At 39.8% G+C, this 24441-nt stretch overlaps 1 protein-coding gene across 6 annotated transcripts in view; it reads left to right on the plus strand.

Moving 5' to 3' along the window:
• APC (APC regulator of WNT signaling pathway) overlaps window positions 1-24441 on the plus strand; it is a 193452-nt gene that overhangs the window by 161113 nt on the left and 7898 nt on the right. For all 6 annotated transcript variants that reach the window (XM_050945539.1, XM_050945544.1, XM_050945540.1 and 3 more), the window contains 6 exons: window positions 698-1076; window positions 2305-2400; window positions 9229-9368; window positions 12969-13046; window positions 18480-18596; window positions 23661-23875. In XM_050945539.1, the coding sequence (XP_050801496.1) occupies window positions 698-1076; window positions 2305-2400; window positions 9229-9368; window positions 12969-13046; window positions 18480-18596; window positions 23661-23875 (1025 nt within the window). The remainder of the gene's footprint in view (window positions 1-697; window positions 1077-2304; window positions 2401-9228; window positions 9369-12968; window positions 13047-18479; window positions 18597-23660; window positions 23876-24441) is intronic.

Below are 24441 nucleotides of genomic sequence, written 5' to 3' on the forward strand. Positions count from 1 at the left end.
CCCCTGCAGAAGTCACAAAGATTGCAGAAAATCACAGAGTCTGTGACAGACACAGAGCCCTATCCATCACTGACCATTTTAAAATCAAGATTAGATATTTTTCTAAAAGATCTGTCCTAGGACTTATTTTGAGGAAGTTCTATGGCCTGTGCTGTACAGGAGGTTAGACTAGATGATCACAATGGGTCTTCTGGCCTTGGAAACTGTGGCTCTGTAAGCATATTTAATTTGCACTCTAGCAAATTATTTGTTATCGGAGAGCAGCCTTTAAATGAAAGTATTACTCATGTAGATAAATATCTATTTGAGAGAGAGAGTATTCATAGTAGACATATCCTAGTTTGCTCAGGCTAAAACATTATTCGGTAGCACATTATTCGGTAGCACATTAATCCTTTAATACAATGAAAATCCAGACCTGTTCAGTAGAGGTCTAGATGAACAAAAATATTATCAGATATCACTGTTGTTTCATTCACATTACTACCAAGTGGATTCATTATAATTAATGTTTTAAACAGCAAAGAACCAGTAATAATTATGCAATTTTTTTGAAATGATACCGATTCTTGCACAACTGCGGGGGTAGGGCGAAGATTTTTTCCTTGCTTTTATGTATCATTCATCACTTCTTTTCAATTTGATGTATCTTTTTTTAGAAAATGTAACTGTGTTTTTAAAATCATTTGGCCTACAGGTGGAAATGGTGTATTCTTTGTTGTCAATGCTTGGTACTCATGATAAGGATGACATGTCACGAACTTTGCTAGCTATGTCTAGCTCCCAAGACAGCTGCATAGCCATGCGTCAGTCTGGATGTCTTCCTCTCCTCATCCAGCTTTTACATGGCAACGATAAAGACTCTGTGTTATTAGGAAACTCTCGGGGCAGTAAGGAGGCCCGTGCCAGAGCCAGTGCAGCACTGCATAACATCATTCACTCACAGCCTGATGATAAACGAGGCAGAAGGGAAATCCGTGTACTCCATCTTTTGGAACAGATCCGAGCTTACTGTGAAACATGTTGGGAATGGCAGGAGGCACATGAACAAGGCATGGATCAAGACAAAAATCCAAGTATGTCTCTCATAATGCTTTAAAAAATGGCTAAAAATATATATTACAAAAAATTTTAAACCGTGAGTTCCATTTTAAACTGAATTGGTAGAAATACTCCTGAATTAAGGATTTTTTCATATGAAATTTTTTAAAACAAAAATCGAAGTCATATCTGAAAACAGAATGTCTCTTCTGTAATATATGCTGTCTGTAAATGCTCTGTGGAAGACTGCTCTTTAAATCATTGACTGTCTATCTCATAAAAGGTATAATCCCAGTGATTTTTTTTGTATGCTCTATACAAATTTGTATTCATGCTCACTGCTGTTTTGTCTTGTTTTAATGTATGTTCTGAACACTGAATGCACAAAAGTTTGTTGTTTTTTAAAACCTACCTTTTTCTCATCCCATTTTGTTTTGGTTGCTTGTTTGATTGGTTGTTGGGGAGGTTAAGGTAGGCACAAAAAGAGCAATCTTGTTCCAATCAGTTCAGTATAATGCAAACAACTATTAAAAACACAGTTTGATATTTGATATTTCTGATATACAATCACAGCCTTGTCAATGTAAATGAACTTTTTTCAGATAGATTTGAAAATTTATGTAACCCTTTAACTTCCCTAACTGCACTTCTGATTTAAGGGAAAATTACAAAAACAGGCCCTGATCCTCCAATATGTTCTATGTTGGTAGTTCTTCATGCCCACAGGAAGTACCATTGAAATCAGTGGGATTGGCATGGGTGCAAGATGGAATCTGATCTCACTACAGGGATCAGACTGCAGAATCAGAGCTCATGATGACATCCTAACGCAATCTGTGGCCGAGACAAAATCTGGTACAAAAATGTTTAGAACTACAAATGCTCCTAGTTTGAGATAATGCTGATTATCCTTCAGAAGGAAGGAACAAGACAATTTTATTTTTGATACTGCATTATTAAACACAACCAGAAAACCTAACCTATCCCACTCTCTACACTCCAAAGCCATTGTCAAGATAATTAGGAAATGAAATTCATTAGCATTAAAATTTGTGTCTCGTAAGACTACGAGCATGGAAATTGTTTTTGTTAGAATTATCAGTGACTTTTGTCTTCTCTTGCGTTTTCTCAGTGATCCAAATCCTGAATAAGTGATCTAAGCGTTTACCTTAAACTTTGAATCTCTTGGTAAGGCTTATTATTTTGACAATGCCCTTCTAATATACCACATCAATATTAATTGTTGCCCTTTTTGGGGGACAGGGCCAGCTCCAGTTGAACATCAGATCTGTCCTGCAGTGTGTGTTCTGATGAAACTTTCATTTGACGAAGAACATAGGCATGCGATGAATGAACTTGGTAAGATGAAATATTTATACAGCTGTTGAGAAGTTGAGAAGTTTTAACTTTCCTTTCTTGTACACTTAATAGAAATCCAGTAGGTTTCTCTGTCACCAGTTCAGATTGATCAAAGTCATTGCTAAATACTTCAGCAAATCTGGCCCCTGGTATCTTAATTTACGCACCCAGAAAATGAGGAGTACAATTAGTGCTCACCTTTACAAATTTGGTTTCAAAGACTTAACCAGCATAACATAGTGACTCTGTGACTGAGGCAGGGATAGAATTCAGTTTTCCAGGGTGGCATTCAGCAGCTTTAATCATGAGACCATCTTTTCTCTTCCTACAGTCCTCTTCCTCATTCACTATTCACTTTCCAGCTTCTGCAACACGAGGCAATGCCCTGCAGGTAATATCCTCCTTCACTACACAACCCTGATTCATTCTCTAGAACATGGTTCATCCTGTGCACAGAATGTGGCAGGATCCTGTGGGAAAATGTGATGTAAAGATGGTATGATAATACACATGCACAAGGGGCTGAATTAGGGTTGCAGAAGTTAGGAATTCTGGCATTTCCTAACTTCTGAATGCTTGACTTTGCAAGCTTAACATTCCTTTAATGTAGTTTTATTTGTAATTTCCTACATTTTTAAAAAAACTTATTGAAACAAGGAGACACATCTATTGAACATATTGACACTCCCCCCACATACACACACAGAGGTCACCAGCAGGACTGGACCCTCTAGATCCACAGCACAGACCTCTGCCACTTGAACTGAAGGAGTAACTGATAGCAGTAGTACACTATTATCGTCTCTGTGAACCAGCCACTCGAGGGGATTAGATGCACACTTCCAATGAGTTATGCAGCTGTTTGCTGGTAAATCCTGGGTTTAATTCTGGGTTTTGGAGGAGAGTGTTCTCAAATGGTAATAGACCTTTTTGCACCACCACTACCCCTTTCTCCTTTCCACCTCACTGGCTCCTATTTCTGTCCCACTCTACTCCTCTTCCTCCTGTCCTCATTTGTTGTTATCCTTGCCCTCTGACCTCCCTCCAGCTCCTTGCTCCTCTGGATTTGAATCTGAGTGCATCCCCTTTTTCCTTCTCACTGTCGGGGCACCAGAGGCAGACCCTGGCAACTGGGAGGAGCAACTGAATCACAAGTGCTGTTCAGCCCCTGCATCCCTGGGGTGGAACTTGCTTAGTCATGCTGTGAGGATGGCATGTGCTCAGTCTAGTTGGCACATAGGCGCTTTGTGGGGATAATGCGTGCTCAGATGGACTCTTCAGAGAATTTAGCTGCCTGGCCCTAGTAAGCCTCAACTGAGTTTGTGCAAACAGCAGTTTTTGAGTAACTTACATGTTGGCCAAATTTGTGTTGATTTTCATGAGGGTAGCAAAAAGCATGTCCTTCATACCAGAGTGACAGGCCACCCACTCCAATTTGAAATCTCTGCTCCAGAGCATGCAGGTATGAGTGCTGCTTAATGAAATGGTTGTAAGTAGGGCTGTCTGACGATTAATCACAGTTAACTCACGCGATTTAACTCCAAAAAATTTGTGATCAAAAAAATTAATCGCGCTTAATCGCAGTTTTAATTGCACTGTTAAACAATAGAATACCAATTGCAATTTATTAAATATTTTGTATGTTTTTCAACATTTTCATATATAGTGTAATTGAAATCAAAGTGTATATTTTTTTATTACAAATATTTCCACTATAAAAATAATAATTTTTCAGTTCACCTCATACAAGTACTGTAGTGCAGTCTCTTTATCATGAAAGTGCAACTAACAAATGTAGATTTTTTTGTTACATAACTGCACTCAAAAACTAAACAATCTAAAACTTCAGCGCCTACAAGTCCACTCAGTCCTACTTCTTGTTCAGCCAATCACTAAGACAGACAAGTTTGTTTACATTTACAGGAGATAATGCTGCCCACTTCTTATTTATAATGTCACCAGAAGATGAGAACAGGCATTTATTTGCATGGCACTTTTGTAGCTGGCATTGCAAGGTACAGTAACTCCTCACTTAAAGGCATCCCGGTAAATATTGTTTTGTTATGATGTTGCTGATCAGTTAGAGAACATGCTCGTTTAAAGTTGTGCAGTGCTCCCTTATAACATCGTTTGGCAGCCGCCTGCATTGTCCACTGCTTGCAGAAAGAGCAGCCCTTTGGAGTTACCTGGTGAGGGCTTGGAACCAGGGTGGACCGGCAGCCCCCCTATCAGGTCCCCACCCCCCTAAGTTCCCTGTGCAGCAGCCGCCCAGCAGGCTAGCAATTGCCAGCAGTTCAGCTGTCCCTGTCCCCCTCTGCCATGTGCTGCTCCTGCCCTCTGCCTTGGAGCTGCTCCTGGGAGCCTCCTGATTGCTGTAAGGAGGAAGGGGGAGCATGAGGGGGGGCTAATGTCAGGGTGCCCCCCCCCGTGCTCCAGCCCCCCTCTTACCCCATCTCCAAGGGGGGGCACACTACAGGACTCAGGACATAGGGAGCTTGCTGTCAGCCGCTGCTGTCTCAACTTGCTGATCTACTTAAAAAGGCAATGTACTTAGAGTGGGGTCAGCATACTTAGAGGCAATGCGCATCTCTCTCTCTCTCTCTCTCTCTCACTCACACACACACACACTCACACACACACACACACACACACACACACGATGTGTGTCTCTGCCATATTGTCTCCCTTCCCTCCATTTTTGCTGCCTTGTAGAGTGTGAGGCTACATTAACAAGAGTGTGTTAACCATTGAGGGCTCAACTATTCTTGTTCATCATTTAGCAGTAAGGCATTCCCTGGGAAATATCCCACCCTCTGACTTCACCACCTCAACCAAGCTTCACAATCATCATTGCTGTGTACAGTATTAAATTGTTGGTTTAAAACTGTGTGTGTGTGTGTGTGTGTGTGTGTGTGTGTGTGTGAGAGAGAGAGAGAAATTTCCCTGGAACCTAACCCCCCGCCCTCCCATTTACATTAATTCTTTTGGGGAAATTGGATTCACTTAACATCGTTTCACTTAAAGTCGCATTTTTCAGGAACATAACTACAACATTAAGCGAGGAGTTACTGTATTTACTTGCCGGATATACTAAACATTCGTATGTCCCTTCATGTTTCGGCCACCATTCCAGAGGACATGCTTCCATGCTGATGATGCTCGTTAAAACATAATGCGCTAATTAAATTTGTGACTGAACTCCTTGGGGGAGAACTATATGTCCCCCGCTATGTTTTACCCGCATTCTGCCATATATTTCATGTTATAGTAGTCTCAGATGATGACTCAGAACATGTTCATTTTTCATAGATTTATTAGACTCTAGGACTGGAAGGGACCTCGAGAGGTCATCGAGTCCAGTCCTCTGCCCTCATGGCAGGACCAAATACTGTCTAGACCATCCCTGATAGACATTTATCTAACCTACTCTTAGATTCCACAACCTCCCTAGGCAATTTATTCCAGTGTTTAACTACCCTGACAGTTAGGAACTTTTTCCTAATGTCCAACCTAAATCTCCCTTGCTGCAGTTTAAGCCCATTGCTTCTTGTTCTATCATCAGAGGCTAAGGTGAACAAGTTTTCTCCCTCCTCCTGATGACACCCTTTTAGATACCTGAAAACTGCTATCATGTCCTCTCTGTCTTCTCTTTTCCAAACTAAATAAACCCAATTCTTTCAGCCTTCCTTCGTAGGTCATGTTCTCAAGACCTTTAATCATTCTTGTTGCTCTTCTCTGGACCCTCTCCAATTTCTCCACATCTTTCTTGAAATGCGCTGCCCAGAACTGGACACAATACCCCAGTTGAGGCCTAACCAGCACAGAGTAGAGCGGAAGAATGACTTCTCGTGTCTTGTTTACAACACACCTGTTAATGCATCCCAGAATCACATTTGCTTTTTTTGCAACAGTATCACAGTGTTGACTCATATTTAGCTTGTGGTCCACTATGACCTCTAGATCTTTCTGCCATTCTCCTTCCTAGACAGTCTCTTCCCATTCTGTATGTGTGAAACGGATTGTTCCTTCCTAAGTGGAGCACTTTGCATTTGCCTTTATTGAACTTCATCCGATTTACCTCAGACCATTTCTCCAATTTGTCCAGATCATTTTGAATTTTGACCCTGTCCTCCAAAGCAGTTGCAGTCCCTCCCAGTTTGGTATCATCTGCAAACTTAATAAGCGTACTTTCTATGCCAACATCTAAGTCGTTGATGAAGATATTGAACAGAGCTGGTCCCAAAACAGACCCCTGCGGAACCCCCCTTGTTATACCTTTCCAGCAGGATTGAGAGCCATTAATAACTACTCTCTAAGTACGGTTATCCAGCCAGTTATGCACCCACCTTATAGTAGCCCCATCTAAATTGTATTTGCCTAGTTTATCGATAAGGATATCATGCGAGACCGTATCAAATGCCTTACTAAAGTCTAGGTATACCACATCCATCGCTTCTCCCTTATCCACAAGGCTCGTTATCCTATCAAAGAAAGCTATCAGATTGGTTTGACACGATTTGTTCTTTACAAATCCATGCTGGCTATTCCCTATCACCTTACCACCTTCCAAGTGTTTGCAGGTGATTTCTTTAATTACTTGCTGCATTATCTTCCCTGGCACGGAAGTTAAACTAACTGGTCTGTAGTTTCCTGGGTTGTTTTTATTTCCCTTTTTATAGATGGGCACTATATTTGCCCTTTTCCAGTCTTCTGGAATCTCTCCCATCTCCCATGACTTTCCAAAGATAATAGCTAGAGGCTCAGATACCTCCTCTATTAACTCCTTGAGTATTCTAGGATGCATTTCATCAGGCCCTGGTGACTTGCAGGCATCTAACTTTTCTAAGTGATTTTTAACTTGCTCTTTTTTTATTTTATCTTCTAAACCTACCCCCTTCCCATAAGCATTCACTATGTTAGACATTCCTTCAGACTTCTCAGAGAAGACCGAAACAAAGAAGTCATTAAGCATCTCTGCCATTTCCAAGTTTCCTGTTACTGTTTCTCCCTCCTCACTGAGCAATGGGCTTACCCTGTCCTTGGTCTTCCTCTTGCTTCTAATGTATTGATAAAAAGTCTTCTTGTTTCCCTTTATTCCCATAGCTAGTTTGAGCTCATTTTGTGCCTTTGCCTTTCTAATCTTTCCCCTGCATTCCTGTGTTGTTTGCCTATATTCATCCTTTGTAATCTGACCTAGTTTCCATTTTTTATATACTCCTTTTTATTTTGTAGGTCATGCAAGATCTCGTGGTTAAGCCAAGGTGGTCTTTTGCCACATTTTCTATCTTTCCTACCCATCGGAATAGCTTGCTTTTGGGCCCTTAATAGTGTCCCTTTGAAAAACTGCCAACTCTCCTCAGTTGTTTTTCCCCTCAGTCTTGATTCCCATGGCACCTTACCTATCAGCTCTCTGAGCTTACCAAAATCCGCCTTCCTGAAATCCATTGTCTCTCTTTTGCTGTACTCCCTTCTACCCTTCCTTAGAATTGCAAACTCTATAATTTCATGATCACTTTCACCCAAGCTTCCTTCTACTTTCAAATTTTAAGAACACTTTCACTGCAGATTTGACAAAACACAAAGAAGGTACCAATGTGAGATTTCTAAAGATAGCTACAGCACTTGCGCCAAGGTTTAAGAATCTGAAGTACCTTCCAAAATCTGAGAGGGACTAGGTGTGGAGCATGCTTTGAGAAGTCTTAAAAGAGCAACACTCCGATGCGGAAAGTACAGAACCTGAACCACCAAAAAAGAAAATCAACCTTCTGTTGGTGACATCTGATTTAGATAATGAAAATGAACATGCATCAGTCCGCACTGCTTTGGATTGTTATTGAGCAGAACCCATCATCAGCATGGACGCATGTCCCCTGGAATGGTGGTTGAAGCATCAAGGGATATATGAATCTTTAGTGCACCTGGCACGTAAATATCTTGTGACGCCGGCTAAAACAGTGCTATGAGAATGCCTGTTCTCACTTTCAGCAGACATTGTAAACAAGAAACAGGAAATGTGGTCTTCTGCAAATGTAAACAAACTTGTTTGTCTGAGTGATTGGCTGAACAACTAGTAGTACCAAGTGGACTTGCAGGCTTTAAAATTTTACATTGTTTTATTTTTTAATGCAGGTTTTCTTGTACATAATTCTACATTTGTAAGTGCAACTTTCATGAAAAGGAGATTGCACTACAGTACTTGTATTGGGTGAATTGAAAAATATTATTTCTTTTGGTTTTTTACAGTGCAAATACTTGTAATCAAAGATAAATATAAAGTGAGCACTGTACATTTTGTATTCTGTTGTAATTGAAATCAATATATTTAAAAATGTAGAAAACATCTAAAAATATTTAAATAAATGGTATTCTATTATTAACAGTGTGATTAATTGCTATTAATTTTTTAATAGCTTGACAGCCCTAATTGTAAGAAATTTTAATATGGGTAAAATGGTGTATTTTTCCCTATCCTCATTCTCAGTAATGGCTGAACCATTTTATATGAAACTTTCCAAAAAAATTCAATCTGAGGCTGACACATGGTATGGTAAATTTCAGCCTGAATGGTAAACATTTAGTAAAGTTATGATAAACTGAGAACAATGTCTTGTAATGGAAAGGGTTTCGCAACCTCAGCAGTAGGTGATACCTCCAGCGCTGCCTAAAATACATTCTTAATTGAGACCGTGTCTCAGAAATTGACATTAGTGTGCATGTGATATTAATGTTTTTTAATTAAGCTGCTACTACCATTGTCTCTCCACTTCGGAGAAGGAAGACTAAAATACTGTACTCCTAACATTGGCTTCAATTATATTCTTTATGCAGGGGGTTTGCAGGCTATTGCAGAGCTGTTGCAGGTGGATTGTGAAATGTATGGGCTTACAAATGACCACTACAGTGTTACGTTAAGGCGGTATGCTGGAATGGCTCTAACAAATTTGACTTTTGGAGATGTGGCAAACAAGGTAGGTTTTTTAATTAGATTTGCATCTAGTTTTAATTTTATAATATTTTTATTAGAGAGTTGAGTTTAAATTTTAGTTCTTAGAGTCAGAGGGGGAATCTCTAGGGGTAGCATACTGAAGCTGGGCAGAGAGCAGAATTTTCCAAACAACTCTGCCATTGTACTTTACTCCTAACATGCAACAAGGACTGTAAATTACATTATAAGCATAATAGCTCCTCTCTTATTAAATGAGGTTAAATTCAGTTTGTCACTCAAGCAGAGATTAATCCTCTTTGTTTTATTTTTGAATAAAGAATAGTTTATCTTCCCTAAGTTTACAACACATAATCTATTGAGAAAGATTTAATTTTCTGTGGATTTTTTATTAAAGCTGTAACTGTTTGAATTAAAATTAAGAGATGGTAATGTTACAAAATTTTCAGTCTGATCACTTTTTGCAACCCTTTTGCTAACAAATGGCTGATTTCTTATCTTTCACACTTTTCATATAGTAAAAATTCATTGTAACTATCTTTTTGTGTACATTTAAGGAAATTAGTCTGTAATTAAGCAAGGTTATTAGCAAGTATTTTCTCTTTCCCATTATATTAATAATTTCCCGTTACTCAAAATGTCCATCATTTTGTCTAATTTGCAATGGGATTGAGGCAACCGAATCTGGTTGAAGCTACACAGCTGTGACACTTCTCGGTGTGCCCAGGACTGTGAGTTGTCTTACTAGCCCTGTCTCCAGTGAGAGAGAGACTTGCTGGTGCTGAATTGGGAATCATTTCCCTGACACCTCCAGTCTGTTAGCCACCCAAACAATCTCCTCTGGGCAATGCTAGCCCTTACTTTGCTTTGTAGGTTAACACTAGGTGCACCCCCAGCCCCTTTTGAAGTGTTCCCGTGTGACAGCCAGCCCTTGTAACTGGCTACTTACAGAAATACCAGGTTTTCTATCCTCCAGGGAACAGCGTACATACCAACCTGTATCATTCAAGTGAGGATCAGTGCCTATGTAACATCACAGCATTGAGATATATTTATAGTGAAACAATCACAAATTTGTTATCAAGAGTGAAGACTTAAGGGATAGTGAGTAAGGATAATGAAAACAGAAAGGTTACATATAAAAACAAAATCAGTACATGCTTTCTAGAGACTTAACTTTAACAGACACGTCCTCTAAAGCAGTTTATTCTCCCCTAAATGTCCTTCACGGTGCTCCTAACTGGGACAGTTTGGGATCCCATTTTCATAAACGTAATCACCCTGCCCTATTACTTTATTAAATACAGAATAAAGAGATGTCCTTTTGCCTTCTCCTTGTATCTCCCAAAATCCATTTTTGGTCCCCAGAGACAGGATTGACCCCTTATGGTTTATTCCCTGGTGTGCTGACTTCACGTTGACTTCACATCCTCATGTTGACTTCCTGTATGAACAAGGCTTCCCTTGCATTGGCTTACAATGCTTAATTTACATGTGAACCGAGGCAGACAAGTGACTATACATCCTTTGTCTGGAAGAAACCTGTTTGTCAGTCTTGTCTTGATTCAAACTTTAGGACCATATTTTCATTATGCATGTATAACTTTTTACATAGTATCTGTACATACATCTCATGGTGATATTAATGATCAGCGTGATACTGGCTTTCATTTAACTCGTAAATGACATCATTTATGGGTAAATACCATGAAAGCAGTGTGCTGAGTTTGTCAGGCCTGACAGGAGTTACTGTTACAGAACAGTGAACCCTTTGCCAATTGGCCTTGAGGGGTTCTTAGGGTTACAACATGCCCTCAGTAAAGAGGGCACTACTTCACTAGTGGGCATGTGGATTTGCCTCTGATAAAGCCTCGGGACAAATGGGTCCCTTTTTAGTAAAGGTTTTGCTATCCTACCTGTCATATGTAAAGTCTCTCTGTCTATGTGACTGAAATGTGTAAAACAAACAAACAAAACTAAATAGTGGAAATGTGCCTTGCCAAGCCAGATTGTGTTTTAATCATAACAGCTTTTATATTACCTATACTATTTTTAAGAATATTTTTCATTATGTGAATTAAATAAACCTTTGTTAAAAAAGAAAAATAATTGGAAAATCTACTTAAATTGTGAGCATCTTGAAGGATGGACCATCATTCTTAAGTGTTTGAAAAGTGTTTAGGACGTAGTGAGTGCTAATTCAAATAAAAAAATGGAAATCTATCATGTGACTCACTTTCAAGTGATACAAACCCTTATTAATTTCTAGCCTCAGAATTTTGCAAGATATTATATTAAACTTTAAAATAACTTCATTTTGATAACCATCTTGCTGTCTTCCTCTTGCTTCAAATTAGGCACATTGCTAGTGGAAGCTATTTCAAGAAGAGAGAGAACTATAAACAAATACTTTATATAATCTGAAAGCTTTCAGTTCCATCTTTCAAATAGAATAAAGCATTAATCTCTACCACAAGTAAAATGGTTTATGAAATGTTGGCTATTAAAATCATTTGAACAGTAAATGCAGTAATTTCAGTGTTACTGATCTTACAGCACAGACCCAGATGCCGAGTGTTGTAACGCAACTGTCCAGCCAAGGAATAGTGAATTATATTTTTGTCTGTGGAAATGAAGAATATTTTATTTATTAATATTTGGGTCATTTATAAGACGACATTACAATTACATTGTCTTGGCACATGTAGATGTGTATCTTTTTACAGAATTAACAATATTAAGCAACATATTGTACATAAACCATATACTGTATTATTATAAATCATTACCTTTTCCCATAGGGATGGGGGGAGGGCGCTAAGTGTTTTCCAAGGGAAAGACTCTCAGGAGGATAGGAAGAAAAGGAAAGCTGGAGTGGGATGTAATTCAATTATTAATCTCCGTGTATATCCTTCTTGACTATCCTGTTAGTATAGGATTTCCATGTCTGTATCAAAACAGCTAAATTATTACAGTATTTAGATTGTATTGTTTTCCTATGCAAGATATATTATTATTTTTATTCTTGTTTCTGTTTTAAGAAATGTATATTGTTCTCCTGCTTCTTGGCACATTAGATTAATTTCTAATGCAAGTTGCATAATTTTTAGTTATTAGTTTTAAAAAGTCCTTTTTTTTTCTCAGACAGGTCAAGATGATCTGCTTCAAAATATTATTTGCTGCAGGAGATGGTGTGGGAGGAGTATAATCAAGAGAAAACATACCTATAGGTAGAATTTAAATAGATAACAGTAATGATGCATTGCCAGGTCTAGGTAGCAAATAAAATATCCAGTATTTTTTGGGAACACTCTGTGAATGTCTTCAGGGCTAGTAAACTCTTCCAGGTATCAGGGAGGAAGAACTTGGATCCCTGATTAGTATAGCTATGCCATTTGCAGATCTCCCCAGAATAGAGGCTGACAGTATAGTGCTTACAAAACTTTTTAGTGGTTCATGATGTGGATGAAATGTCTACTGCTAGAAGACTGAGATAATTAAGCTGTTTTTGGAACCGAGAGTGCCACAGGTGAATAGTTTAATATATTAAGCCACTGCACCATCAAGTTGCCTAATCTTTCATTTAATAGACTCTCTTATTTTATTTTTACTTTTTTGGTAACAGGCTACATTGTGTTCTATGAAGGGCTGCATGAGAGCGCTTGTTGCCCAACTAAAATCTGAAAGTGAAGACTTGCAGCAGGTAATTTTTCATTGAGAAGGAGAAGTTGCCCCACCTTTCACTGTGACCTGCTATATCTTCCATCACGTTATATTGAACTCTTCATCTCTGCTCTGATTTCCTTCTTACATTTCCTCCCAATCATCCTTAATGATCTCTACATTTCCTCCTTTCATGCTTGATTTCATTAAAGTTTCCCATGCCCTGTCCACCAAGAGCCCTCTCTCTTTCCCTTCAAAAACACTTTTCTCTCTATCCTCAGTTGCTGTTCTGTGTTTGGTTTAGTTGTCTTGTCTATGTTAAATTAGATGCTCTTTGGTGCAGGGATGTGTGTCTGTCTTCTATAAAGTGCTGTGTACGTCTTTGTTACCATATAAAAGCCTAATCATCATGGACTAAATTCTGGTTTCTGGCAAAACAGCATGCAGTACAAGTGATATAAAGGTCACCTTTATGCTTCTGATCTTGGGGCCCTTGAATAGAAGTCTGATTTTGTGGGATAAGTTGGAGCTGCCTAAGTGCTTGTTTAGCTGACTGCTAATGGCGCTAAGGGACTGAAATTGCAGCTGGGGATGAATGCAATATAGGGGACAGCATGGTCAGGCCTCCTGTCCTCTTAGACTTCCCCTATGCCAACAGCAAGTGAATGGTGGTATAGAAGCCTCTACTCCAAAGAAGAAATCCCCCTTACACTGGACTGGGTGATTCTCCCAGCATCAAATATGCAGGCTCTGTGGCCAGAACCAGCTAGCAATTTGTTACGAAGTGGCCATGCTGCACCAAAGTATCTAGCCCAATGTTTTAGTTAATACAAATCTTCTAAACAACTCTTTTAAAGTAAGTGCTACAAGTGATCCTGGGCATTAGACCAGTAAGCCTTACTTCAGTACCATGAAAAATTGCTGGATAATTAAAAATAAACCATCTAGATGAAATATGATAGGAAGAAATGAGCATGACCTTTGCAAGGGAAAATTCTATTTATCTACTGTTTTGTTGATGCATTTGAAGAATTATAAAGAGAAAGAAGCACTGGTAGATAGAATTAATTTAGACTGTTAAGAAACATTTGACATTGTAGAGGCCGTACTTGAACAGCTTGATGGGTCGAAGTCGGAGGGCCCGGACAATCTCCACCCGAGGATATTAAAGGAACTGGCGCGTGAAATTGCGAGCCCGTTAGCGAGAATTTTTAAGCAATCGATAATCTCGGGTGTTGTGCCGTATGACTGGAGGATTGCTAATGTAGTTCCTATTTTTAAGAAAGGGAAAAAGAGTGATCCGGGTAATTATAGGCCTGTTAGCTTGACGTCTGTAGTATGTAAGGTCTTGGAAAAAATTTTAAGGGAGAAAGTAGTTAAGGACATAGAGGTCAATGGTAATTGGGACGAACTGCAACACGGATTTACTAAAGGTAGATCGTGCCAAACCAATCTGATCTCCTTCTTTGAGAAGGTGACGGATTACTTAGATAAAGGAAATGCGGTAGATATAATTTACCTAGATTTCAGTAAGGCGTTCGACACGGTTCCGCACGGGGAGCTGTTAGTTAAATTGGAAAAGCTGGGAGTGAATATGAAAGTTGTAAGGTGGATAAGGAACTGGTTAAAGGGGAGACTCCAGAGGGTCGTATTGAAAGGTGAACTGTCGGACTGGAAGGAGGTCACCAGTGGAGTCCCTCAAGGATCGGTCTTGGGACCGATCTTATTTAACCTTTTTATTACTGACCTTGGCACAAAGAGCGGGAATGTGCTAATAAAGTTCGCGGATGACACGAAGCTGGGGGGTATTGCTAACACGGAGAAGGACAGGGATGCTATTCAAGAAGATCTGAACCACCTTGTAAACTGGAGTAATAGAAATAGGATGAAATACAATAGTGAAAAGTGCAAGGTCATGCATTTAGGAATTAATAATAAGAATTTTGGATATACGTTGGGGGCGCATCAGTTGGAAGCGACGGAGGAAGAGAAGGACCTTGGGGTACTGGTTGATAGCAGGATGACTATGAGTCGCCAATGTGATACGGCTGTTAAAAAAGCAAATGCGATTTTGGGATGCATCAGGCGGGGTATTTCCTGCAAGGATAAGGAGGTGTTAGTACCGTTGTATACGGCGTTGGTGAGACCCCATCTGGAATACTGTGTGCAGTTCTGGTGTCCCATGTTCAAGAAGGATGAATTCAAACTGGAACAGGTTCAGAGACGGGCTACGAGGATGATCCGAGGAATGGAAAAACTGCCTTATGAAAGGAGACTCAAAGACCTTGGCTTGTTTAGCCTGGCCAAAAGAAGGCTGAGGGGGGATATGCTCGCCCTATATAAATATATCAAGGGGGTTAACGTTAGGGAGGGAGAGGAATTATTTAAGTTTAGTACTAATGTAGCCACGAGGACGAATGGGTATAAACTGGATATTAGGAAGTTTAGACTTGAAATTAGACGAAGGTTTCTGACCATTAGGGGAGTGAAGTTCTGGAATAGCCTTCCGAGGGAAGTAGTAGGGGCAAAAGACTTTCCTGGCTTTAAGACAAAGCTTGATAAGTATATGGAGGGGATGTTATGATAGGATCGTCAATTTGGGCAATTGATCTTGAATTACCACCAGACAGGTCTGCTCAATGGTCTGCGGGGAGATGTTGCATGCGATGGGTACTGAGTTGCTGCGGAGAACTCCTTCTTGGGTGCTGGCTGGTGACTCTTGCCCACATGCTCAGGGTTTAGCTGATCGCCATATTTGGGGTCGGGAAGGAATTTTCCTCCAGGGCGGATTGGCAGGTGCCCTGGAGGTTTTTCGCCTTCCCCTGCAGCGTGGGGCACGGGTCGCTTGCTGGTGGTGTCTCTGCAGCTTGAGGTCTTCAAACCATTTTTGAGGATTTCAATAACTCGGTCCTGGGATAGGGGTTGTATAAAATTGGATGGGTGGGGTTCTGTGGCCTGCCTTGTGCAGGAGGTCAGACTAGATGATCAGATTGGTCCCTTCTGACCTATGAGTCTATGAGTCTATGAGTCTATGAGACAAAGTTCCTTATAAGCTATTACTATTAAAGAAACTAAATAACTGTAGATGAGAAAGTGGCTGAGACAACAAAGGGTAACGGTGAAATGTCCCCTGATTTGATTTTAGGACAGGGGATCAGTAAGATGCCAATGTCTGCAGATAACAGAATTATTTAGGTTAGTCAAGACTACTGAAGACTGTGAGGATATTCAGAAGTAGCTAACAAAACTAAGACTGGGCAGCATGATAAAATTCTGTATTGACACATGCAGGGGAATATACATTGGAAGAAATATTTTCAAATCTTCATATACTTCTAGGTTTTTAATTAATTGAAGCCATTCAGGGCAGAGGGAAAGCACTGGACACCATTGTGAGGACTTCTCAGTATACAGCAATGGTTAAAAGAGCAAACAAAATTTTAGAAGATATAAAGAATGGGATAGAAAATAATATTGAAACTATTAAAATGCTCTCACCTGATATACTAAATTTATCTTTGGTCAGCCTATGGGAGGGGATAAAATTGCAGAACTATAAGGTAACCAAAGATGGGTGAGGAAAATCCTTAGAGGTCTAGAAAGACTTCAGTAGAAAGAGAAACTGAAAAGATAGGGACTGTTCAGTTTAGAAAGGAGACCAGTGAGAGGAAATAAGAGAGGTATAATAAAATAATGAATGGTATAAAGAAGGTAAATTATGCCTCCTTCTTACCCTAATACAAGAACAAGGGAACAGTCAATGAAACTGAAAAATAACAAATTAAAAACTGCACATAATTGCCTCTAGGACTTTTTGCCATAAAATATCACTGAGGCCAAGAGCTTCGCAAGACTCAGAAATGGATTACACACATATGGATAATAAGAACACTCATAGCGAAATGTATCTGATGTATTTTACTACACACAACAACTTCATTAAAAGAACATTAAGGTGGCAAAGTCAAGCGCAGAAAAGTTAGGAAATACCTTGTGCATATATGCCCCCTTGTGCTTCCTCCTTTTCCTTCTTACTACCTGGGCACAAGTAGGGAGGCATTAAGAACAGAAGAGAGGCAGCCTCCCTGGTAACTGGACAGAGCAGTTACATCACAAATCCTGCTTAGCTCTTGCATTTGTGGGAAGGAGCATGCTCAGTTGCTCTGTGGGGATAGTGCATGCACAATTTAGTTACATATAAGAGTTGTGAGGGGATGGAGCATACTCTGTGAGAATGGTGCTTGGCACAGCCTGGTCAGCAGTAGGAGCTGTGAAAGGTTCAAGCATGCTCAGTGAGCATGGAATCTTCAGAGATTTTAGCTGATAAATTCTAACCAGTATGTGTGAACTGTGATTTTTCGAAGATTTTAAACTTGGCTACAGTCGAATGAATTTTCACATGGACAGCAAAAAGGCACATCTCTGTCACATAGGCCATCCCTAGCCAAATTTCAGGTCCCTACACTAAAGCATGGGGACTTTGTCCCCCAAAGAATAGTCCACCAGAATTTTTTTTAACATTAAAAAACATTTTCCCTACTCTTATTCTCAATAATAGCTGAATCATTTTGGCTGAAATTTTCCTCCCAAAAAATTCAACCTGAGGCAGACACCCAGCATGGAAAATTTGAGACCAAACAGTTTTTTGAAAGTTAAAAGTAACTGAAAACAGGGTATTAAACTGGGAAGTGTTAGGCAACCATAATAGGCAGTGCTACTAGCCCTGCTTATAATAAAGGATATAAATTCTCATGCTTCAGGGTTTAACTATGTATTATTTGATAGGGTTAGTTTGTTCCATAATTGTCCTCTATGGTGTGTGTGTGTTTGTTTTGGGTTTTTTGGCATGTTTCTCTGAAGCATCTGGTAGAAGCTGGTCTCAGAGATAGGATCTGAACTAGATGGATTGTTGGTCTAATATGCCCATTCATAGTTTGGGGATATTATATTAAAATGTAGAATTTTGCACTTCTAGCACTTTCCATCAGAAGACCTCAAAGAGCTGTATAAACATTAATAAATTTGGCCACACTACAGCTATATGAAGTAGAGAATTATTATCCTGATTTACAAATGGAGAAACTGAAGAAAAAAGAATTCAAATATATTGCTGGAGGTTACACAAGAAAGCTGTAAGGAGGCAAGAATAGAACTAAGGTCTTGAGTCCCAGTCCAATGTCTCAATCACTAGACCATCCTTTCCTACAAAATATTTCTTTCTTTTACAAAACAAAAAATACACACACACAACTGACACCGAACAAATACATTTTGATATCAGGCTTTGTATTTGCTTGTGAGCCCAAGACAGGCATCAAACCAAAAACAAACTTTAAGGTACAGCCTTGGAGAAAGTGCAGTTGTTAATGGAATACGTACTTGTTCTTGACATCCAGCAGTTATTAAGGGAGTGATGGTAATCTGGTAAAGAAATAAATATATTGATACATTATTTTCCTTTTACATTTTTCAGGTTATTGCAAGTGTTTTAAGGAATTTGTCCTGGCGAGCAGATGTAAACAGTAAAAAGACTTTGCGTGAAGTTGGAAGTGTGAAAGCATTGATGGAATGTGCTTTGGAAGTTAAAAAGGTAAAGGTTTTAAAGGACTATTGTGCGATATATTTTCAAGAGACTGTATGAATGTTTCCTATTCTTTTGCATGCAACAGAAAAAGTATTGCTACTCTTTTTGACTGCAGTGGATATCCAGTATTTGGGATATTGCAGGTTGTTTCCATTAGGAGGAAGAATTGATGATGGAGAGAGGTACTACTTTGATGCAATCCTGATTATTTACAAAAAATGTACACACATTTTGGTTTCCCTAAACACTGTTAGAATCAAACAGGAAAAAGTTCCTTTGCTCATGTTTCTAAGTCTCTTTCAAGCCAGCACCATTGCCCAAAAAGCTCCCTCTCTTCACTTTCTCTCAAGACCATGTTTTCAGTTCTTCTCATGCTGTCTAATTGACATATTTGGCTGCTTCTCTCTGCCTGCTTTCTGGATGCTTTTGGAAACTTCTACTCACAGGCAAGCGCACTTCCATCAAACGATACTCAGCAAAACCCCTCCAACTGCATAGCTCAGTTTTCAACCGGCTTTGCTTGTCGTTTGTGTTTTGGGTGATGATTGTTTCAGCTATCTTATTCAAAAAAGGAGCTTAGCTGCTTCTTACATTTATCCTGAATAAAGGGTGACCGTCATGTCTACTGGCTTTAACAAAGTTTCAGCCAACCTCCATGAAAATAGTATATTTCTTACTTCTCAGGTAAGAAAGACAAGCTAAAATAAACATTTGCTATTCCCTTAAAGTTATTACCCATGTGTGCTTTACCATTACTGCTAAAATATGGAATAAATGCTTTATATTTATAAGTTAATTGTAATTTAGACTTTAAATCACCAGAAGGAGATATTGTGTTAAAAACATCACTCGTCACGTACAAATAATTATTAATTTTCTGTCAGGAATACCATAACTATTTAAAAGATAGAGGGAAGGCTAGTTTGTTGAATTTTAGATTACTTCTCTTGCTGAATTACAAATTCATCTCTGTACACTTTAGAGTAAGGATGTAAGGAGCAAATGCTATCTAAAATAGTCTCATCCAGTTCTCTGCCTTTTCTGTTCCAGGACCTTGCCAAGACCCTCTCCCATTTTACAATGTGGGAAGGGCAGGGTGGTTGTGATCCCTGACATTTGTTCAGAACCATGCTAGGAGTTTTGACCCCTAGAGTTGAGAATCCATGTCATATCTTGTCCTTGAAGAGAATTATTCAGAGGAAGCTGACGCTGATCACAGCCGTATTTTTCAAGGGAAATCTTTGTCTCTTCTTTGATATCAGACAAGTAATCCAAAACTTTGATACCATGAAAGCCTTATTGTGGAAGAGGAACTGCTGATCTTGAGTGCTCATTTCCTCACCTAAAATAGTGAAATGTGTGCATTGTTGGGCTTACCTTTAATTAAGTTCACAGCTTTTACAGCCTCATCAAGTACATATTTCATTTCTTCTGGAAATCTTCTTTGCCATCAAAGCTTCATGATTAATTACACGAAATGTCCAAATGGCTGGTAGTGCAGTAGATAGGATTTTAGTCATTAGTCTATGCATGTATTTACCTATCATATCTCAGAAACCTTCAGTGCAAAGAACAAAAAAACAAAGCCAATTCAACCCAGTTGTGAAAACTAACTGTAGGAAGGCTTCAAAGGCTTTTCTTCCCTTATCTCGTGTACTGAGTTGGACAGAAAAACAGGAAGTCCTCATGTAGGAATCCTTTTTACTCATGCTAGGCAAATATTAAAAGTTAGGCAGAAGAAGATACATTGGTAATTTCTTCTCGTTGTATTAAGTACAGGGTCTTCTAAACTTTCAAAATGGCTGTTCCCAAATATTTGCAGCCATTTCATGAATATGTCAGCTGACTAGATCATTGGAGAAGGGAGTTGCTTTGACTAACTGGCTGTAACTGATCCCACAAACACAAAGTACAGTCACTGCTTCCCTATTTATGAGGCTTGGCAGCTTTCACTATTTAGTGATTTCAAGTAAAATGACAATCAGACCCTTATTAATGATGTTGCTGTTTAATGAGTCTTCTGACTTCAGAAAAAAGCTTATGCATTCACAGAAGAATTCAATGGATATAAAGATAGTAGGGCTGTCAAGCAATTAAAAAAGTTAATTGTGATTAATGGCACTGTTGAAGAACAATAGAATAACATTTATTTAAATATTTTTGGATGCTTTCTACATTTTCAAATATATTGATTTCAGTTACAACACAGAATACGAAGTGTACAGTGTTTATATTTATTTTTGATTACAAGTATTCACTGTAAAATAAATAGTCTTTTTCAGTTCACCTAATACAAGTACTGTAGTGCAATCTCTTTATTGTAAAATTTGAACTTACAAATGTAGAATTATGTACAAAAAAACTGCATTCAAAAATAAAACAAGGTAAAATTCTAGAACTTGCAAGTCCACTCAGTCCTACTTCTTCTTCAGCCAATCACTCAGGCAAACAAGTTTGTTTACATTTGCAGGAGATAATGCTGCCCGCGTTTTGTTTACAATGTCACCTGAAAGTGAGAACAGGCGTTCACATGGCACTGTTGTAGCCAGCATAACATGATAGTTTCTTGCCAGATAAGCTAAAGATTCATATTTCCCTTCATGCTTGAACCACCATTCCAGTGGATATGTGTCCATGCTGAGGACGGGTTCTGCTCAAAGCAGTGAAGACCAATACATATTCATTTTCATCCTCTGAGTCAGATGCCACCAGCAGAAGGTTGATTTTCTTTTTTGTCAAGTATCAGAGGGGTAGCCGTGTTAGTCTGGATCTGTAAAAGCAGCAAAGAATCCTGTGGCACCTTATAGACTAACAGACGTTTTGGAGCATGAGCTTTCGTGGGTGAATACCCACTTCTTCAGATGCATGTGGTGGAAATATCCAGGGGCAGGTATATATATGCTAGCAAGCAAGCTAGAGAAAATGAGGTCAGTTCAATCAGGGAGGATGAGGCCCTGTTCTAGTAGTTGAAGTGTGAAAACCAAGAGAGGAGAAGCTGGTTCTGTAGTTGGCAAGTCATTCACAGTCTTTGTTGAATCCTGAGCTGATGGTGTCAAATTTGCAGATGAACTGAAGCTCAGCAGTTTCTCTTTGAAGTCTGGTCCTGAAGTTTTTTTGCTGCAGGATGGCCACCTTAAGGTCTGCTATAGTGTGGCCAGGGAGGTTGAAGTGCTCTCCTACAGGTTTTTGTATATTGCCATTCCTAATGTCTGATTTGTGTCCATTTATCCTTTTCCGTAGAGACTGTCCAGTTTGGCCGATGTACATAGCAGAGGGGCATTGCTGGCATATGATGGCGTATATTACATTGGTGGATGTGCAGCTGAATGAACCAGTGATGGTGTGGCTGATCTGGTTAGGTCTTGTGATGGTGTCGCTGGTGTAGATATGTGGGCAGAGTTGGCATCGAGGTTTGTTGCATGGATTGGTCCCTGAGCTAGAGTTACTATGGTGCAGTGTGCAGTTACTGGTGAGAATATGTTTCAGGTTGGCAGGTTGTCTGTGGGCAAGGACTGGCCTGCCACCCAAGGCCTGTGAAAGTGTGGGATCATTGTCCAGGATGGGTTGTAGATCCTTGATGATGCGTTGGAGGGGTTTTAGCCGGGGGCTGTATGTGATGGCCAGTGGAGTCCTGTTGGTTTCTTTCTTGGGTTTGTCTTGCAGTAGGAGGCTTCTGGGTACACGTCTGGCTCTGTTGATCTGTTTCCTTATTTCCTCGTGCGGGTATTGTAGTTTTGAGAATGCTTGGTGGAGATTTTGTAGGTGTTGGTCTCTGTCTGAGGGGTTAGAGCAGATGCGGTTGTACCTCAGTGCTTGGCTGTAGACAATGGATCATGTGATGTGTCCGGGGTGGAAGCTGGAGGCATGAAGGTAGGCATAGCGGTCGGTAGGTTTTCGATATAGGGTGGTGTTAATGTGACCATCACTTATTTGCACCGTGGTGTCAAGGAAGTGGACCTCCCGTGTAGATTGGTCCAGGCTGAGGTTGATGGTGGGGTGGAAGCTGTTGAAATCATGGTGGAATTTTTCCAGAGTCTCCTTCCCATGGGTCCATATATATACCTGCCCCTGGATATTTCCACCACATGCATCTGAAGAAGTGGGTATTCACCCACGAAAGCTCATGCTCCAAAACGTCTGTTAGTCTATAAGGTGCCACAGGATTCTTTGCTGCTTTTTCTTTTTTGGTGGTTCGGGTTCTGTAGTTTCTGCATCAGTGTGTTTCTCTTTTAAGACTTCTCAAAGCATTCTCCACATCTAGTCCCTCTCAGATTTTGGAAGGCACTTCATATTCTTAAACCTTGAGTTGAGTATGGTGGCTATCTTTAGAAATCTCACATTGGTACCTTCTTTGTGTTTTGTCAAATCTGCAGTGAAAGTGTTCTTAAAATGAACATGTCATCATCCGAGACTGCTATAACATGAAATATATGACAGAATGTGGGTAAAACAGAACAGGAGAAATGCAGTTCTCCCCCAAGGAGTGCAGTCACTAATTTAATTATCACATTTTTTTAATGAGCGTCATCAGCCTGGAATCACTTCCGATGGCTGAAGCATGAAGAGGCATATGAGTCTTTAGCGCATGTGGCACATAAATACTTGCGATGCCAGCTACAACAGTGCCATGGGAACGCTTGTTCTCATTTTCGGGTGACGTAATTAAGAAGTGGGCAGCATTATTTCCCATAAATGTAAACAAACTTGTTTCTCTTAATGATTGGCTAAATAAGAAGTAGGACTGATTAGATTTGAAGGCTCTAAAGTTCTACATTGTTTTGTTTTTGAGTGCAGTTATGTAACAGAAATGCCTACATTTGTAAGTTGTACTTGTATGAAGTGAATTGAAAAATACTATTTCTTTTGTTTATCATGCAGATTCAGGCAGGCATCACTGAATCAGTTTATGCTTTTATTCATATTTTCAAGGTTATCTTTGCAACCATTAGAGTTAGAAAATGGTAGAAAGATGGCTACCTCCCTGAAACATGTTTGTGAATCTCCCAGAGGCTCATGGCCAACATGTTGAAAACCCAAGGTCTAATTGTGTAATTTTTACTCTTGTCATAGGAATCCACCCTAAAAAGTGTATTGAGTGCCTTATGGAATTTGTCAGCTCATTGCACTGAGAATAAAGCTGATATATGTGCTGTGGATGGTGCTCTTGCCTTTTTAGTTGGCACATTGACTTACCGAAGCCAGACAAATACTTTAGCCATCATTGAAAGCGGAGGAGGAATACTACGGAATGTTTCTAGCTTGATTGCTACAAATGAGGACCACAGGTAAATGCACCATCTGGTTTTACAAAAAACAAACATCATGTTTTTTCTGAAAATCTGAATTCTGTAGCAGAAATGTATTTACAAGAGAATTCATAAAGAAGTGTTCTAATGTGACTATATGTACCAAATAAGTATCGTAATCAAGGTTGATTTTATTTTTAAAGACTTTGGTGAGGAAAACCATCCATTTAGGTAGTAATAGTCTATGAAAAGGTAAATGCAGTATCCAGAGGTGAAAGTAAGCTGGTCCAGTGTGGCGTACCGGTAAGAAAGTCGCCGTCGGTACAAAGCTGACAGTACCAGCAGGGCTGCTGAGGGGAGGGGGGAAAAGGGGCAGCAGCCCCAGCGAGCCCTGGGCCTTTAAATCACCGGGCCCCAGGGCAGCTGCCCTTTTTGCCCCTCCCCATCACCACATCAGTGGCTCTGCCAGTACAGTTGGCTGTGTACCGGCAGACACTTTCTTACCGGTATGCCATACTGCGGCAGCAGCCGGAGCCCCGGGCCTTTAAATTGCCACCAGAGCCCTGGGCGGCATCGGCCGGGCAGCACTGAAGGGCTGGCTGGGC

This window comes from Gopherus flavomarginatus, chromosome 3, assembly GCF_025201925.1.
Source record: "Gopherus flavomarginatus isolate rGopFla2 chromosome 3, rGopFla2.mat.asm, whole genome shotgun sequence".
NCBI classification, from domain to species: Eukaryota; Metazoa; Chordata; order Testudines; family Testudinidae; genus Gopherus; species Gopherus flavomarginatus.